Genomic DNA, 19,788 nt, shown 5'->3' on the forward strand with positions numbered 1-19,788 from the left:
AATTCTGTCGGAGGGTCATTGAACAATTTCTAGCAGGCAAGAGAGGGTCATGCAACTTCCAATTGAAGCACTCAAAATTCCTCCGGTGGCCCCTTCAATAAATAACGAACAGTCCCTAGATTGCTGCTGGGCTATATGTCTTGGTTCTGTTAACAACTTATTGTCAAACGCATAGCCTATCTCGCGGTTGCATCCATTACAAACAAACATGCAATGTGAACGTCTGGGATTGGGGAGAGCACTAAATGCTCTTCTGAATAAGCACGAAGTCAAACCTTTAAATGAAAAACACTCTTTAATAATCCAAAAAAATAAACCGCTAATGAAGTAAACTTGTGACCATCAAAAATCGTTTATCGCTCGTAACTCCGTGATACCAGGACGTAACAGGAAGGCATTTGGCTGAGCAACGGAGGTTAATATGCTCCATGTTTTGTCCAAATGATGACTGTCTATCATCGTTGCACTCGGAGAAAACCGGAATGTTTCATTCGTCCCCGTTTCAATCGTCCCGGTTGTACCTACTCAAAACGCAGATAGAACCTTATTATTCTAAGGTAGCGAAATAGCGTTCAGCATGATTCATGCCCAATTAATTCCCCCTGTTAAAGTGTTCGCCTTTGTAGTTTGGTTTCGTGATAGCCTATGATAAACGGCTTATGGCCAAATATGTGAAAACGTTAAAATACAGTAGGCGATAAACCCGGAAAAAGTTGACAGTGATTTTTTCATAATCACTTTGGAGGGTCATAGAAAAATGTATTGCTGGCGAGGGAGGGTCACGTCTTTTTGGACTAATGCTCCCCAAACTCCTCCGGTAGCCCCTTAAATAAATAACGAACAGTCCCTAATGAAGTAAACTTGTGACCATCAAAAATCGTTTATCGCCTGTAGGCCTAACTCCGTGATAACAGGACGTAACAGGAAGGCATTTGGCTGAGCAACGGAGGTTAATACTCTATATTTTGTCCAAATGATGTCTGTCTATCATCGTTGCACTCGGAGAAAACCAGAATGTTTAATTTGTCCTGCGTCTCTACGGCTGCAAACGGGATTCACTCGCAGTTAACCAAATATTTATTTATTAGGGCAGGCATATTTCTGGCTATTACATTATTTCTAAACCAGTCTGCTAAAGTCTGTAGTGAAGTCTGTGTAGGGTTTTCCAGGCTCCATTTCTTTTTACGACACACCCTGCTCACTTGAGCCATCTACCGGTTGTTTGGGTTGTTGCAGCGTCTCACTGGAAAAATACAAATTAAAGTCGCGTGATACCGCGTGATCCCACGCGCGGACCGCGAGTGAAGCTGGCCAATTCGAAGCACTGCCCACTGTATATCGCTAGCTAGCGACTGTTAGGCCTACTTTGCTAGTTTGCTACGTATTATTAGCAAACGTAACTTCACTGATAACCTACATGGATGTAAATGTCAAAAGACCAGGATCTGGATAACGTATAAGTAGAGTTGCTCTCTACATTCATTCCCGCCCCACGGGAAGTTCGGTATTGCTCCACTGTGGTGGAAGTATGCTCGCCCTAAATCGGGCGGACCAATCAAATCAGGCTTTACGATGATGGACAGGTGAGCAACAGCGCCTGGTCTATCACGTCATCTGAGCACGCTTAGATTAGGCTTATGTTTGAAACAAAAACGCTGTGGCTAGAAGGATACATGGCTTTTAAGACCCCATATGGAAAATTCATATTATTTAATGAGTTTGTATCACTGAAAACGATTATTTCTGAGAACTTTGGCCAAAGTTGAGATGTGGGAAAACTGGTGGTTTCACTTTCATCAAGGGAAAACAGCGCTGTTGCATTGCGACATGTTCCCTCGTTCGTGGGATTTGCGACAGCCTTTCCCAGCTGTTTAACATGTTTGTAGCATATCACAACAGAATTATTTTTAAAAACGGAGGGGATATAGGAGCAGAAGGATGGTTCGTGTGTTTTCTTCCTACACCTCACGGTAAGCTATTTTGTTGCTCTGATTGGTTAGGTCTATCCAATTGACTGCAGAGGCATTCCCCCCCTGTATCGGTGTTTGTTGTCCATGCATCATCACAAGGGGCAGCCGTGGCCTACTGGTTAGCGCTTCGGACTTAACCGGAGGGTTGCCGGTTCGAACCCCGACCAATAGGCACGGCTGAAGTGCCCTTGAGCAAGGCACCTAACCCCTCACTGCTCCCCGAGCGCCACTGTTGTTGCAGGCAGCTCACTGCGCCGAGATTAGTGTGTGCTTCACCTCACTGTGTGCTGAGTGTGTTTCACTAATTCACGGATTGGGATAAATGCAGAGACCAAATTTCCCTCACAGGATCAAAAGAGTATATATACTTCTATATATATATATATATATATACAAGTAGTAGGCAGTTAGCAGTTTTTTGATCATATTCACTGAAACCGACACTATGCTAACCGAGAGAACAACATAAATCAGCCGGTTTTAGAAAAAAACCCGCACTTCTACCTCTACCTATAGCCTGTTATTTGTTTAGCAAAAATCCACAGCTCCCGGTTCTTCTGGTCCAATCAGAGCAGGGCTGTGTGATATCTGACTGTCAGACACTGTCTGGTGCAGTCTGGTGCGCACTGACGAGCACAAACTCAGTAACAATGCCTTGTTGAGTGTCTGTACATTTATTTTACACACACACTAGAACTAGGTTTCTAAAGGGTCAAAATCTTCAATCTAAATTAGTTTAAAGCCTTAAAAGTCTTTAATTGTGCACTAGGTCAAAATACATTTAGTTTAATTTAGTGGTTTTTAAGGAGAAATAAAGTTGGTATTTGTTGTCTATACCAAAAAGCGTATGCTTAGAATTTCAATCACAATGGTCTTCAAAAGTCTTACCTTCTTCAAACCTAAATTTAAACACTTTCTTTCTTTACATGTAAACACTTTTCATAATAGTTGAAAGCATAAAGGACATAGGGTGGGGGAAAAAAACTCATCTCACACAAGCTGGCATTTGTGATAAATCCAATACTTTATTGAAAGAAAGGGAGCAAACGAACTACAATTTTTTTTTTTTACTAAAAAACTTTTCAATAGCTTGGAACTTGTGTACAACAAAGGTGAATAAAAGGCATTAAAATTAATGCGGGGGGGCTTATGCTTGGTGAAACTGTGTGATTGTGTTATAATCTAGCTATAAAAATCCTATTTGCAACAGCACCTTTTCAGGTGATGTTCAGTAAAACACACGGGATTCACCTTCCTGCACTGACACAAGTTTGTTTGTTTTGGATGATGTCAGAGCCACGTGTAGTGCTCCCTGCGGGATTCCTCATACTTCCTGGTCCAGCAAACCTGGGGGAAGGCATAAGATAATCATATGCTAATCAGGATTTTGACACAAGCATCGATTTCACATCTGTAGACTCTCTGCCAATTATCTGTCTAATCAATTGCACTTCAGTCCTGCGCACCCCCATTCGCAAGATTAAGATAGTATGAAGTGCTTTTTGTATAGGCTACTATCATAAAAAAATAGTTAAAACGAATAGCTATTTGCCATTTGACAAAACACTGGTCCTCATTTTGCGAATGCGAGGACGATATGAGCCTGTTGCATTTAGTTAGATGTCCAAGTCACGCATAATGTTTGAAAACCACTGGCTCGTAATCACAATAATTTAACACACGACAGTTGGATAACCTACTTCATCATGTCCCCATGCCTACATTTTTGTGAGTAGCATAGAGATCGTTAAAAACAATAAAGTATGGCTCTCCGTTTGGGACATCGAAAACTTATATTTTTAATAGACTACCGTCGAAGATGCTGACTTGCAAAAGCCTCGGGATAACACGTTATCTCCACTATCATCAGTCATGCCCCTTGATCAAAGTGGGGAATGAAATAAAAGTTTGAGAACCACTGGCTTAACAACAGTCCAGAACACAGAATCTGTTGCAATATTCTGATGATCGGCGATGATATCGGCAAATGTTTGTTTTCCAAAGTAAGAATTTCACTTCACCATGCACCTTCGACAATACCTGGCCTACCTGGTATCATTACAAACATTATTCTGTGTCCTAAAACTGGCATATTTTATGACATTGTGTCATGTAAGTTCGTTGCAAAATCTAGAGAAATGTGTGAGGTGGTCAGCGGGGGACAATTGAGACACACATTGGATTGTGTTATTACTTGAACATTCCACACTATCCACAGCTGTGGTAGGCCTATCAGGGGCAGGAGGATTACTGTCAGTGCAGGCTTTATATAAAATTCTTCAACAGAAGGCCACGAATGTTGTCTTGTTTGTGGGGCGCTTTGCTTCGCTTCTGTAATTTCGGCTTCATTGAAAATGAGGGCTTCCCTCAATGACCCTCCGAGAATAAATAAAGGTTGAATGAATGAATGAATGCAGGCTTGCCCAGCCAGCGGCTTGCCCAAAATAAAGGCATGTGGTTTGCGCAGCCTACAGTAGGCTAAATAACAGACCCGCCAGAATGTGCGTTATGATGCTTTTTTACGAGCAAGATGTTTTTGGTACCCTACGCACACTGCATGTTCTTAAATAACAATGATCATCAGTAATATTCGACCATTAATTTGGGTAAATGGGCAAGCGTGACCACCTTGATTGGCTGATTGGCTGATGATTGTAACGCGGGCATAATTCCAAACACCTCCCTTACGATGATGAGTGACAGGTCTCAGAATGCGTGCGCTACACAAGGACGGAAGATGATGAATAACTGGGGCCGTAGGCTATTCACAAAGGCTTTTATCTTACTACTAGGAGTAGGCTACTCCTAAATCGCACTTAAAGATTTTAGATTGGAGTTTTCTCTTCAAAGTTATTCACAAAGCCTTTCAGACAACTCCTAAACTAGGAGTGAGTCTTCGTGGCTATGGATGACGTCATTACTCATGCACGAGCTTGACTGAAGTGACCACCTTGATTGGCTGACGATTGTAACGCGGGAATTCCAAACACCTCTCTTCGGATGATGACTGACAGGTGACAGGTCGGAGAATGCGTGCCCTACACAAGTAGTGCGAAGGACGGAAGATGATTAATAACTGAATAAAAAGGCCTAGCCTAAATGAATAAAGAGTAAGGCAAAACAAATAGCTTAGTAGCCTAATGAAACATAGGCCTATGGATTGATGCAGTAGCCTACCTTTGCAACATTATTAAATTAATCTGTCACCATATCCCTAGGCTACGTTTGCAAAGAGGAGAACATTTTAATTTGATTCACAATGAAACGTTACATTTCATTTACATGTTAACAATGAGTAGTTTTGGTTGTTGTTGGTGGCGTTATTGCATCCCTTTTATGAATGCAAAATTGTTCCCTCGCATTGGAAGCTCCTGTTGCGCATAGGTTATTTCAAAACATCGCAACGTAAAATGCCACAAAAAAGCTGTTTATGAATAGGTCTTAGTGAGTTACGTAGGAGTCCTCTCGACTTAAGCTGTCCCAGACTTAGGTGCTACTTTTAGGTCTAAAATGCTTCGTGAATTACTTTTTGTGAAAAAATTAGGAGTCCTGAAGTTAGGAGTGACACGCCCATTATTTTTAGGAGTTGCTCCTAAATTCGCCAGTTAGGAGCTACTTTTAGCCTTAAAATTCTTTGTGAATATGGCCCCTGAATAAAAAGGCCTAGCCTAAATGAATCGAGGCAAAACAAATAGCCTAGTAGCCCAATGAAACATACGGATTGATGTAGTATCTTTGTAACATTATTAAATTATTCTGTTACTATGCCTACGTTTGCAAAAGAGAACATTTTAATTTGATTCACAATAATGTTACATTTAATTTACATGTTGACAATGATTAGCCTAGTTTTGGTTGTTGTTGGCGGCGTTATTGCATGTTAGTTATGCCTACAATGCAAAATTGCTTCCTCGCGATTGGAAGCTGCTGTAGCTGCATAGGATTTCAAAACAGCAGGTTTGTGAATAGGTCTGTGAGTAAGGAGTCCTCTTGACTTCTTTTAAGCTGTCAGAGGTGGGAAGGTGTGATTTTTTGGGGGAAGGGCCGGATTAACTGGCCACAATTGTCTGATGGCCCCCCTTCCCCCCAGCCAACGTGAATCGGGTGGTTAGTTAATAGGCCTATCGTGAAGATTTTTCCTGCCATCTAAGGCACGAGCGCATCTGTGAGGCCAAGCTTCACCAAGTAGCTCGTTTGTTTACAACTAACATTCCATTTAACTGCTTTATAGGCTATGCCGAAATAGTTTTCAACATTTTGAATATTAGTGTCGGGTGAATTGAAATGTTCTCAAAGTAGCCTTATGGCTGAAAGCTGCTTGGGACCCCCCCGTCAAGCAATATAACCATACAAACGCGCTTCCTGCACTCATTGTTTCAAAAGGAGTAATTTTGGCTTTGTCAGAACTGAAGAGCTGTGGACGGCACGGCACGGTATGCCCAATGAAAATAAATTAACGCAACACAACACAACACAGACCCGCTTCTCTCGCGTCAGTCACTGACATGAACGAAACACAGAACCCGCTTCTCTCACGGCAGTCACTGACAGTAACCTAGAATAAATGCATGGGGAAAAACACTTCCCCATGACAAAGACATCTTAAAACACTGAAAGTTAATATTTTGTCACTAGCAACATTCATCTGTCCTTTGTCAAATGTATTATGTTCCAAGTACCCTATGCGTAATTCTGCTTCATAAAGTTGAACAAATACATTTGCTTATTTCACAGAAAAATATAAATAGCCAGTCTACAGTGCAGAGTTGGTAAGTTATGGTAGGCCAACTTGCAGTGAACATACAAAGAGGGGAAATTATTTCTCTTGCAGCTGAGTAGCCTCAGGTGCGCACGTAGACATAAGGCCGAACATGCAAGCGCCAATGAATCGTGCTCTCACGGCAATCGCGCCGTTAAACTTAAATAGGTTAACATCACTCTAAGTTCGCCTTCAAGCAAGGAAAACGATGATTTGAAGACATCTGTTTCGTTGGAAGGGCAAGGGGTAGCAACAGGGCAACACAGAGACAGGCCCGATGGCAGGGCTGTTATGAGAGTATTAAAATATGTAGGATATTCTACGGGAAAACATTAAAACGGCAAGACAGCAGGGAAAGTTAAAATACGTGATAAACACGGAAAAAGTTGGCATGCATCGTTTCGGTCCCCGTGCACAGGGATTATTTGTCATACTATTAATCACATATGATTATTTGTGAAATTGTGCAAACAGGCGCAACACATTTGAAAAGGAAGGACTGGTAGCATGCAAGCTCACGGGAAAGATTGATTTAAGAATGTTATCACAAAGTGTGTGGTTGTGGCGCGGGCGGAAGACAATTGGCAGGGGAGGGTCATGTCTTTTTTTAACAATTCTGTCGGAGGGTCATTGAACAATTTCTAGCAGGCAAGAGAGGGTCATGCAACTTCCAATTGAAGCACTCAAAATTCCTCCGGTGGCCCCTTCAATAAATAACGAACAGTCCCTAGATTGCTGCTGGGCTATATGTCTTGGTTCTGTTAACAACTTATTGTCAAACGCATAGCCTATCTCGCGGTTGCATCCATTACAAACAAACATGCAATGTGAACGTCTGGGATTGGGGAGAGCACTAAATGCTCTTCTGAATAAGCACGAAGTCAAACCTTTAAATGAAAAACACTCTTTAATAATCCAAAAAAATAAACCGCTAATGAAGTAAACTTGTGACCATCAAAAATCGTTTATCGCTCGTAACTCCGTGATACCAGGACGTAACAGGAAGGCATTTGGCTGAGCAACGGAGGTTAATATGCTCCATGTTTTGTCCAAATGATGACTGTCTATCATCGTTGCACTCGGAGAAAACCGGAATGTTTCATTCGTCCCCGTTTCAATCGTCCCGGTTGTACCTACTCAAAACGCAGATAGAACCTTATTATTCTAAGGTAGCGAAATAGCGTTCAGCATGATTCATGCCCAATTAATTCCCCCTGTTAAAGTGTTCGCCTTTGTAGTTTGGTTTCGTGATAGCCTATGATAAACGGCTTATGGCCAAATATGTGAAAACGTTAAAATACAGTAGGCGATAAACCCGGAAAAAGTTGACAGTGATTTTTTCATAATCACTTTGGAGGGTCATAGAAAAATGTATTGCTGGCGAGGGAGGGTCACGTCTTTTTGGACTAATGCTCCCCAAACTCCTCCGGTAGCCCCTTAAATAAATAACGAACAGTCCCTAATGAAGTAAACTTGTGACCATCAAAAATCGTTTATCGCCTGTAGGCCTAACTCCGTGATAACAGGACGTAACAGGAAGGCATTTGGCTGAGCAACGGAGGTTAATACTCTATATTTTGTCCAAATGATGTCTGTCTATCATCGTTGCACTCGGAGAAAACCAGAATGTTTAATTTGTCCTGCGTCTCTACGGCTGCAAACGGGATTCACTCGCAGTTAACCAAATATTTATTTATTAGGGCAGGCATATTTCTGGCTATTACATTATTTCTAAACCAGTCTGCTAAAGTCTGTAGTGAAGTCTGTGTAGGGTTTTCCAGGCTCCATTTCTTTTTACGACACACCCTGCTCACTTGAGCCATCTACCGGTTGTTTGGGTTGTTGCAGCGTCTCACTGGAAAAATACAAATTAAAGTCGCGTGATACCGCGTGATCCCACGCGCGGACCGCGAGTGAAGCTGGCCAATTCGAAGCACTGCCCACTGTATATCGCTAGCTAGCGACTGTTAGGCCTACTTTGCTAGTTTGCTACGTATTATTAGCAAACGTAACTTCACTGATAACCTACATGGATGTAAATGTCAAAAGACCAGGATCTGGATAACGTATAAGTAGAGTTGCTCTCTACATTCATTCCCGCCCCACGGGAAGTTCGGTATTGCTCCACTGTGGTGGAAGTATGCTCGCCCTAAATCGGGCGGACCAATCAAATCAGGCTTTACGATGATGGACAGGTGAGCAACAGCGCCTGGTCTATCACGTCATCTGAGCACGCTTAGATTAGGCTTATGTTTGAAACAAAAACGCTGTGGCTAGAAGGATACATGGCTTTTAAGACCCCATATGGAAAATTCATATTATTTAATGAGTTTGTATCACTGAAAACGATTATTTCTGAGAACTTTGGCCAAAGTTGAGATGTGGGAAAACTGGTGGTTTCACTTTCATCAAGGGAAAACAGCGCTGTTGCATTGCGACATGTTCCCTCGTTCGTGGGATTTGCGACAGCCTTTCCCAGCTGTTTAACATGTTTGTAGCATATCACAACAGAATTATTTTTAAAAACGGAGGGGATATAGGAGCAGAAGGATGGTTCGTGTGTTTTCTTCCTACACCTCACGGTAAGCTATTTTGTTGCTCTGATTGGTTAGGTCTATCCAATTGACTGCAGAGGCATTCCCCCCCTGTATCGGTGTTTGTTGTCCATGCATCATCACAAGGGGCAGCCGTGGCCTACTGGTTAGCGCTTCGGACTTAACCGGAGGGTTGCCGGTTCGAACCCCGACCAATAGGCACGGCTGAAGTGCCCTTGAGCAAGGCACCTAACCCCTCACTGCTCCCCGAGCGCCGCTGTTGTTGCAGGCAGCTCACTGCGCCGAGATTAGTGTGTGCTTCACCTCACTGTGTGCTGAGTGTGTTTCACTAATTCACGGATTGGGATAAATGCAGAGACCAAATTTCCCTCACAGGATCAAAAGAGTATATATACTTCTATATATATATATATATATATACAAGTAGTAGGCAGTTAGCAGTTTTTTGATCATATTCACTGAAACCGACACTATGCTAACCGAGAGAACAACATAAATCAGCCGGTTTTAGAAAAAAACCCGCACTTCTACCTCTACCTATAGCCTGTTATTTGTTTAGCAAAAATCCACAGCTCCCGGTTCTTCTGGTCCAATCAGAGCAGGGCTGTGTGATATCTGACTGTCAGACACTGTCTGGTGCAGTCTGGTGCGCACTGACGAGCACAAACTCCCCTCAATCTGTCAAACGTACCAACTGCAGCTTTAATCACTTATCAAGTCAAGTCAAGTCGGCTTTTATTGTCAATTTCTTTACATGCACTGGTCATACAAAGAATTGAAATTTCGTTTCTTACTTTCCCATGCAGACATAGACATGCTTTAAATACAGACATAGACATACTATGGACATAGCCATAGACAATAAACATTAAATTAAAGTGCAAGACTGAAATATAGAACATGTATGTATCAAAATAGAAATATAGGACATATATTAAAAAAAATAGAGGTAGTTGTGTTGTATATTTCTATAGTCTTAACAGTTACATGAAGTAACTGGGGGGGTTTGGTAGACAGGATCCTAGTTTCCTAGGTTCCTGGTTGGCTGGTGGGTGGGGGGGGCTGTCAGTGATGGGAGAGTGGGTAGAGTGTTCAGCATCCTGATTGCTTGGTGGATGAAGCTACTTGCCAGTCTGGTGGTGCGGGAGCGGAGGCTCCTGTACCGCTTTCCAGAGGGCAGGAGGCTGAACAGTTCATGTGCAGGGTGGGTTGTATCCTTGACAATCATTAGTGCTTTGCGGATGAGGCGGGTGGTGTAAATGTCCTGCAGGGAGGGGAGTGGTGCTCCAATGATCCTCTTAGCTGTGTTAACAGTGCGCTGGAGGGTCTTCCTGTTCTGATCTGTGCAGCTTCCGCCCCACACTGTGATGCTGCTGGAGACGATGCTCTCGATGGTCCCTCTGTAGAATGTAGTCATGACAGGAGGCGTGGCACTTGCCTTCTTCAATTTGCGCAAGAAGTAGAGGCGCTGCTGGGCTTTCTTCGCCAGTGATGCTGTGTTGGTGGTCCAGGAGAGGTCGTCGCTGATGTGCACCCCCAGAAATTTTGTGCTGCTCACTCTCTCCACAGCATCTCCGTCGATGGACAGTGGTGGCAGTTGTTTGTGGCCTCTCTGAAAGTTGACAACAATCTCCTTGGTCTTGCTGACATTTAGCAGGAGGTTGTTGTCTTTGCACCATTTAGCCAGCAGGTCTACTTCTTCTCTGTAGTGAGCCTCATCGCCCTTAGTGATGAGGCCCACCAGTGTTGTGTCGTCCGCAAACTTCACCAGATGGTTGGAGCTGTGAGTGGTTGTACAGTCATGTGTTAGCAGTGTGAAGAGCAGGGGGCTGAGCACACACCCTTGAGGGGCCCCCGTGCTCAGGGTCAGAGTGCTTGAGGTGTTGTTCCCGACACGTACTGCTTGTGGTCTCTGCAACAGGAAATCCAGCAGCCAGTTGCAGAGGGAGGTACTGAATCCTAGCTTGTCCAGTTTGCTGATGAGTTGTTGTGGTATTATGGTATTGAATGCTGAGCTGAAGTCTATGAACAGCATTCTCACATATGAGTCTTTATTGTCTAAGTGGGTGAGGGCTGGATGGAGGGCAGAGCAGATTGCATCCTCCGTGGATCGTTTGGCTCGGTATGCAAACTGGAAGGGGTCCAGGGTGGGGGGTAGGGTGGCTTTGATGTGTGACATGACTAGCCGTTCGAAGCACTTCATGATTATGGGCGTGAGTGCTACAGGACGGTAGTCATTGAAGCATGATGGTGATGATTTCTTTGGCACGGGTATGATGGTGGCAGTTTTGAAAAATGATGGGATGACTGCTTGCTCCAGAGAGGTGTTGAAAATGTCTGTAAAAACATCCTTCAGCTCTTCTGCACAGTCCTTCAACACTCGTCCTGGTATGTTGTCTGGGCCTGCTGCTTTGCGTGGGTTAATGGTGGCTAGTGTCCTCTTCACGCTGGCAGAGGACAGGTACAGGGGTTGGTCGTGGGGGGGAGGTGGGGTTTTCTGTGGGTGAATGTCATTTTGTGCTTCAAAACGGGCGAAAAAACTGTTCAGGTCATTTAGCAGAGAGGTGTTGTTCTCACAGCTCCGTGGCGCAGGCTTGTAGTCAGTGATGGCCTGTATGCCCTGCCATAGGCTCTGTGCATCTCTGCTGTCTTTGAAGTGTGTTGTTATTTTGTCTGTGTAATCCTTTTTTGCCTTCCTGATGCCCTGGGACAGGTTAGCCCTCGCTGTTCTTAGGCCAGCTACATCTCCAGCTCTGAAGGCTTTGTCTCTGGCCCTCAGCAGTCTGTGGACGTCTCCTGTCAGCCATGGCTTCTGGTTGGCCCGAGTGGTGATGTGTTTTATTTCTGTAACATCATCGATGCATTTGGTGATGTAGGAGGTCACAGTGTCTGTGTATTCCTCAATGTCAATGTGGTTGTTGTGGGTGGCAGCTGTTTTGAAGATATCCCAGTCTGTTGTTTCAAAGCAGTCCTGAAGTTGTGAGACGGCCCCCTCCGGCCACATTCTCACCTCCTTCAGAACCGGTTTGGTGACTTTTGCTCTTTGTCTGTATCGGGGCATTAGTAGGATGCTAATGTGGTCTGATTGCCCGATATGGGGGAGGGGTTTGGCTTTGTCTAACTTATTGTTTATTTGTCTAACTTATTGTTTAACTGTAATGTATAGAAGTAGAATTATAAGTGGGTGGAAAAACTGCTATGCAAAGGAAAGCAGTTAAGTTATATTAAGTTAAGTACGCCCTAATATACTGTATGTTTCTCAGTGATGTTAAAAGGGGGAGGGGGGCGCAAAACTTAATCTCGCCTAGGGCAACCAAAGGGCTAGAACCGGCCCTGATTTAAAGCATACACTTTGACTCCATACTGTAATAACATCATCTCTTAACATGTACATCAGCTAGTCAGATTATGATTTATGATGTATTTCCTAGATTGACAGGAAATCTCAAAACAGTGAGGGTGGCTAATTCAATCATTGCCATTCATTTTCCGTGGAAATTGTGGTTGATATGTTAACAGATTTAAAGTATACTTACACTTTGAATTTCGATCTCCAGGGTCTTAACATGTAAACCGCTAGTCTAAGTCATGGTGTATACATTTCAAGAGAGTGTCTGGTCATCTGAAAGTAGCAAACTGAACCAAAGCAATGGCCATGTTTGACTTCTTGCCATGCTGCGCAGATCTGGCTGAACTTTATGCATGTTTCCATTGCAATGTTGTCGCTAGATCTGCACATACAAAGTTATTACATAGGGGTTGTGTGCTTGTGTTCACACAGTTCATCCCAAGCTCCTATCCTTAAAGAAGAGCCATGTGTAACAGCTTTTCCATTCTCTCCAGTGCTGACTGGTCCAGTTTGGCAGGAGGGATATTGTATTGTGTTTGTGACAGGCCTCTTACTTCGTACAACCGTTTCCCCCAGCGGATGTTGTGCTGACAGCGTACTGACAAAATATATGAAGTGATATAACATGAATGCTTACTTTTGATAATTGTTGGACCTTTATAGGGAAGTATTTGGGCACCCCAGATTTATACACTTTCTGTCTAACAAATGCTGGTAATTTTAACAATTGTGTCAGTTCAGCTATTTCACATCAGAATTTACATTGAAGTAAGAGGAACCTGGATGAAGTATTGCAAGGGTGATGATATGCTTGGTTGAGACTTTAAACCATGGGTAAGATAAAGCATATATTATTGGGTTCATGCAGGAGTTGAGATACATAATCCATACAAGACAGTTAAATAGATAAGATAATGAGTCAGTGCCGTATGCAAAAATGCTTAAATTATATGGCATATAGCAGAGCAAATAAACTGTAACGAGTACCCCTATTGTTTTTTCAGCTTTATGGCTGGATTTCTTACTTGTTATTGTGTCCTTGTTACCAGCCCTTTCTCTTTCTGTAACAGAGTTAATCACCTTTGCATGATACTTAGCTGTACAGAATATTTTCATGTTTAAAATTATAACCGTGGAACAAGGCACAATGAATGACACAAAAACATCACCAACAATCCATGAGAAACTGATTGTGAGCAGACACTCTCCGTGACATGTCCTGTGAGGCTCCATTTGAGTTAGGTGGTCATAAAGCAAGAAGAACATATAAAGTAGACAAATACACCAGCCTAGAACAACAATGATAACTACTTTGTTGTGTGTGACCTTCAATGAGTACCTTAAAGGATCACTGACTGCAATGAAACGATCAATGGAAACTAATACAAGGCTCCACAGAGATCCTGAAATAGCCACTGAATAAATGAACGGAAATATGTTACACAGCGTGTCCCCAAAATACCAGCATGTTTCAATTAATTGTGACCCTTCCACAGGCATGACAGTCAGTCCGATCAATAAATCTGCCACAGCAAGAGAGAGGATGAGCAGGTTGGTTGGAGTCTGAAGCTGCTTGAAGTGAGAAATCGAGATGATCACCAGCAAATTTAGAAGAACAGTGGACACAGATATTGAAGACAAAAATATGTACATGATGATGTATAGTGCCTGTGGCCTGACAAACTTTGTACATGAAGAGTTCAGGGCTGGATAGCAGCGATCAGCTCTCCAGGGGTCTTCCATTACCGTGACTGGTTGTCCTGACGATAATATTGTCCCAGCTTGGCAGCACACCCAACTTTTCTACTGATTACTCCCGATACTGACCTTGTATTTATATGTTGGTGAAATAATGGCAGCTGTGAAAAACAGATCCTCATGTGGATTGCTATCTATTAATAACAAAGTCTAGCCCACCCATAATGATCAAACGTATAATGGGATGTCATTGAAGTTCCTGTGGGTGCAATGGGCAAATAGTCCATATAGTGCACATAATACTAATATGTAAGGTTTTGTATTGCATTTGAGTATTTACTTTTATATCAACTTCCTAGTTTGGCATTATTGAATATGTTGAGCATACCAAGAATGTCCCAAAAACCCAATTATCCATTTTTCTATCCAACGTTACATTACACAAATACAAAATCAGGATACAACTCCAAATTAAATCTTAAATATGCCAAATACTTTAGTCCATAGTGCATATAATACGTAAGGGATAACGGCCGCCGAGATGTCCTGTTATACAGAATTAATGGACGATGGCGAGGGCCAAAGAACTCCCCGACGCGCATCGGAGGGGTGTTGCCTCCGGTCGAGTCCATTAATTCCGTATAACTGGACACACCTCGAAGGCTGTTATCCCGCTTATCACCCGGTTTCCACTGTAAAGCAAAGGAAACACGCGGTTCCGTTTAAAAAGAAGCTCACTAGTTCAGCTTGTTGTACAACTTTCGTTGGCCCTATAACAGCGATAGCATGGACCGTTAGCTTGTTTACAGTTGATTCCATTTTTGCGAAGCCTGCCTCGTGGCAGCCGGTTCGGTACAGCAGAGGTCATCCATCCAGGGTCGCAATTTCAAATCCAACATTTTTGCTGCCTTGTGTGACCGTTTAGGCATGCAGAAAACATGCACAACACCATTACATCTACAAAGTGATGGCCTGGTGGAGCAGTTTAATTTAACTATGCAACAGCAGCTAGCCATACTCACAGCAGACCACCAGCGTGACTGGGACAGACATATTCCTTTTGTGTTGATGGCATACCGCTCTGCTGTCCAAAGCTCTTTAAACTGCACCACTGCTCTACTAATGCTGGCCAAAGAGATTTGGACACCTGCAGAGCTGGTATTTGGTAGACCACCGGACATTGAACTCCCACCGGGGCCGAAGTATGCTTGGAAGCTTCAGGATCGCCTAGAAAAGGCCAATGCCTTTGCCAGGGACCAGCTGGAGAAGGCTGGCATGAGGCAAAAACGGAACTATGATGTGAGGAGTAATGGCAGAGACTTCCAGGCCGAGGAGTTGGTGGGTCATTCTCCACCGGGACAGATTAGCACCATACAGAGGGAATGCTGTGCCATTATTTGAGCTGGGGCCTAGTTCACAGGCAAACCCCGGGCCCTCTGCAGATTCAAATTCCTCAGCCTCCCCTTCTCCAATGTCCCCCAGCCTTAATGTCCCTGACACCCCCTCAGCATTCCCTGCTCAACCCTGCCTGCAAGGCAGACCGGGACCAGGCCCAAGCAGGCCACAGAGACAGCGGTGGAGACTGCCACAAACCGCCGGTTTAATGACTTTTGCATGACCCCTCGAGGGAGAGGGGCTTTAGGGGGGGGGGGGGGGGGCAGTGTGATAACCTGTTGAGTTTCTTAAATTGTTGTGTGCCTTTTAGGGGAATTGAGGGGTGGAGTTTACGTGAGTGTGCGTGTGTGTGTGTGTGTGCGCAGGTGCGACTGATTGCCCTGTTGAGCGTGAGTTGTGGCCAAAACAGCAACTCGTTTCTGTTATACTTGTTGATAATAAAGTTCGGGAAGTTTCCCTCCTGTGGGATAAAGTGTCCGGAGTATCACAATATGTTAACACATTTAAAGCTTACTTACACTTTTGATTTGAATTTTGACTCCACGCTGTAATAACATCATCTCCAGGGTCTTAACATGCAATCCACTAGTCTAAGTCGTGGTGTATACATTTCAAGAGAGTGTCAGGAAAGTCTGAAAGTAGTAAACTTAACCAAAGCAATGACCATGTTTGACTTCTTGCCACACTGTGCAGATCTGGCTGAACTTTATGCAAGTTTCCATTACAATGTTGTAGCTAGATCTGCACAGCACAGCAAGAAGTCAAACGTACCCACTGATTTGTTCAAGTCAGTGTAACCTGAAGACGAAATAAGTCTACTGGGGCGCGAACTGACGTGAAAAACAGGAGGTTTTTTTTATTTTTATTTTTTTATCTGTAGCCTAGGCCCAGGTAGCACCTGATGCGCAATGGACGCACAGTGTTATTCATAGGGAAGCGCTCGTGTCAAGGAAGCTTAGTGTTAAATGGGTGTTGGGTTGGTAAATAATGGTAGGACTGTATGTGGAATGATGTATTTAATATGGGTGTCTCACTGGGGTGTCGATCAGAACACAAAAGAGTCGATGCAATTCAATCCAGCATTTTTCTTGAGGTGTTGAAAGATTTACACAGCACAGCAAGCACAATAAGGTACACTGGTTGTTATGTTCCAATGGCTATATGTATCTAGTTGTATGCATATGTCTGTTTCGTGTATCTGTGTATGTATGTGTGGTCTGGAAAACAAGAATAAACAAGAAATAATGTGTCTGTTAATTTTCCATTATAAAGTTACATAATCATTGGCATTACTTGCATTAATACACTATAAACTGACATTTCTGTATTATAATGACTAATTCTAATGTAAAACAGTAATTACCATTGAAATGCAATACAATAGTGCCACCTTGCGGCCAGCTGAATTACCATTTGACTGTACGCTAGGCTCTGGAATTTTCCACGAAGTGGCCACTAATCTAAGTACAAACACGTCACATCTTACACATGTCATACATCGTCAGAAACGGGTCTAATAAGGCAAAATAATGTCACATATAAGTGCTAACATAGTGTAGATATGAAACAGGTTACAGTTTAAGGAGATAACAACATTAATCAAGAACTACAAGGAATTACAAAGTGCATGTAATCTCCGTAAATGCTAGGTTCTATTGACGAGCTCTAAACATGTATCTAAGCAAACTACATCACAACACTCAAACATATATCACATACAATGCTCAAACGAATCTAAACATACAGGAATTATACAGAACAACTCACTTTTTCAGCATTGACGCACACATCACACACAAACGTTTTCTCCCTCTCACTCCGCTGCTGCATCTAACTTGAAGTGACGACGGGAAATGTTCATACTGGCACATGCGCACAGACATGGCCTTTCCAACAAAGCCGCCCCCAAATTTGTGCCCAAATTTGCGCCATGGAAAGGCCGCCTAGGGTCCATCCGGATCATCAGGGTTGTCGTCTTGGTCTTGGACCTCCGGCAGCACAATCAGGCGGGTGATAGGTCGGGTGTATACTCTGTCCTTTCTCTGTACTTCAACAGTCCTCACTCTGCCATCAGGGCCTGGAAAAACCTTAGTTACCTTTCCTATTGGCCATAATGAGCGTGGTAGCTGGTGGTCGATCAGCATCACCACCATACCGACTTCGACTTCTGGAGATGGATTCTGCCACTTTCCTCTGGTTTGCAGCCCAAGAAGGTAATGTTTGATGAATGCTGTCCAGAACCTGTCTGCCAACACCTGGGAATGTCTCCATCTCCTCTTGCCCAACAGTTCAGAATCCGGATAAACAACTTGAGGTAAGGAACCATCCGGCCGCCCCATAAGAAGGCAACTGGGCGTTATTGGATCGGGATCTGCCAGGTCGGCGGACACATATCCAAGGGGCTTGGAGTTTAGAATGGCCTCAATCTCCGTAAGGACGGTCCTGAGGACTTCTTCTGTGATGGAATCTGAGCCAAGAGTGGTGTAAAGTGCTGCCTTAACTGAGCGTATCTCTCGCTCCCACGCTCAGCCAAAATGTGGGGCAGCAGGATGGTTAAAATGAAAACTGATCTGCTGCTTGGCAAGGTGTTGTTGCAGGTCAGGGCTAAGTTGCTTGTAGGCGTCTAAGTTCAGTTTCTCCCCCACGGAAGTTAGTGCCTTGGTCAGAGTATAACTCTGCAGGCTTACCACGGCGGGCAATGAACCTTCGAAGAGCCATGAGAAAGGCGTCACTGTCGATAGAGGTAAGGATCTCCAGATGCACGGCTCTCGTAGTAAGGCATTTGAACAGTAGGCCCCACCTCTTTTTATTACGGCGCCCCACCTTGATCAGAAAGGGGCCAAAGCAATCCATTCCACATAATGAAATGCTGGTTTAAACAGCCTGAGGCGAGGAGGTGGAAGGTCCATCATCTTCTGGCAAGCTGGCTTAGACCTCCACCTACGGCATTCTTGGCTATCCGTTGGTGTTTTCGCACAGCCTCTCTGCCTCTTAGGATCCAGAATTTCCGGCGGAGCTCCGCAAACACTCTCTCTGGTCCTGGATGACACAACCGAGTATCATATTCCTTAATAAGCAGCCGAGTGTTCTGGTGACTGGGATCCAGGACAATGGGGTGCACCGTGGCATGGTCAAGGTCCTCAATGAGCCTTAAACAGCCTCCAACTCGGATGAGCTGAGTGGACTCATCAAACTCAGGAGAGAGGCAGATTAATTGGCTGTTAGAATGCACCGGTTTGGCTTGTCTCAGGAGCTGATAGTCTTCAGGGAACCAATCCATCTGGACCCTTCTCAGCACCAAAAGCTCTGCTTCCTGGAAGGTGCTTGCAGGTGGATGACCCGTCAGACCCGCCGCCCCATGAAGCTCCTCAGCTACTGCCTCCAGTAATTCCTGCCAGCTGCTGTGCTTGGGTGCATCTGTCACAGGTGGTAGTGAGGTGATTAGCCCACAGAAGACTGTCTTTCTTAGCTCTACACCGTCATCACCAGTTGGTTCCGAAGGGTTCAGGCCATTCACTGGGAGGCTGTAGGAGAAACTGTGGTCCTTGGATCCATCGATTTTCTCCAAGCAAATCTTTGAGACTCTTTCCTCTGGTGAGATCATCTGCAGGGTTCCTGGCAGAGTCCACATATCTCCATGACTTCAAGTTGGTCAACTCCTGAATCTCTGCCACTCTGGTACCCACAAATACCTTGAAGTGGCAGGACTGGGATTGCAGCCAATGGAGAACAGTTGTGGAATCTGTCCAGTAGGTGACTTCTTGTATTGGCAGTGTGAGCTCGTTCAAGAGGAGTTTCCCTAGCTGTGCTCCAGTTAAAGCTGCGCATAGCTCGAGTCGGGGCACTGAGTGTTGTTTCCGTGGGGCAACACGGGATCTAGCAAGGAGAAAGGCTATGTGTACATTACCATCAGGAGCTGTTGACCGGAGGTACGCTACAGACCCGTATGACTTCTCTGAGGCATCAGAGAAGATGTGGACATCATGTGTCACCTGAGCATTGTCCATTGCAGATGGTAAGTAGCACCTTGGCAACATCAAGGAAGGTAAGTACTGAAGTTCG

General features: G+C 44.1%; 1 protein-coding gene across 1 annotated transcript; it reads right to left on the reverse strand.

Annotated features, from left to right (window-relative positions):
* Positions 1-13,374: 13,374 nt before the first annotated feature.
* Positions 13,375-14,376, reverse strand: LOC121709774 (trace amine-associated receptor 13c-like). Its single transcript, XM_042093377.1, has one exon. It carries the CDS (start codon positions 14,374-14,376, stop codon positions 13,375-13,377), a length of 1,002 nt encoding a protein of 333 aa, XP_041949311.1.
* Positions 14,377-19,788: the final 5,412 nt, after the last annotated feature.

The sequence above is a fragment of the Alosa sapidissima genome, chromosome 5, assembly GCF_018492685.1.
Source record: "Alosa sapidissima isolate fAloSap1 chromosome 5, fAloSap1.pri, whole genome shotgun sequence".
NCBI lineage: Eukaryota > Metazoa > Chordata > Actinopteri > Clupeiformes > Clupeidae > Alosa > Alosa sapidissima.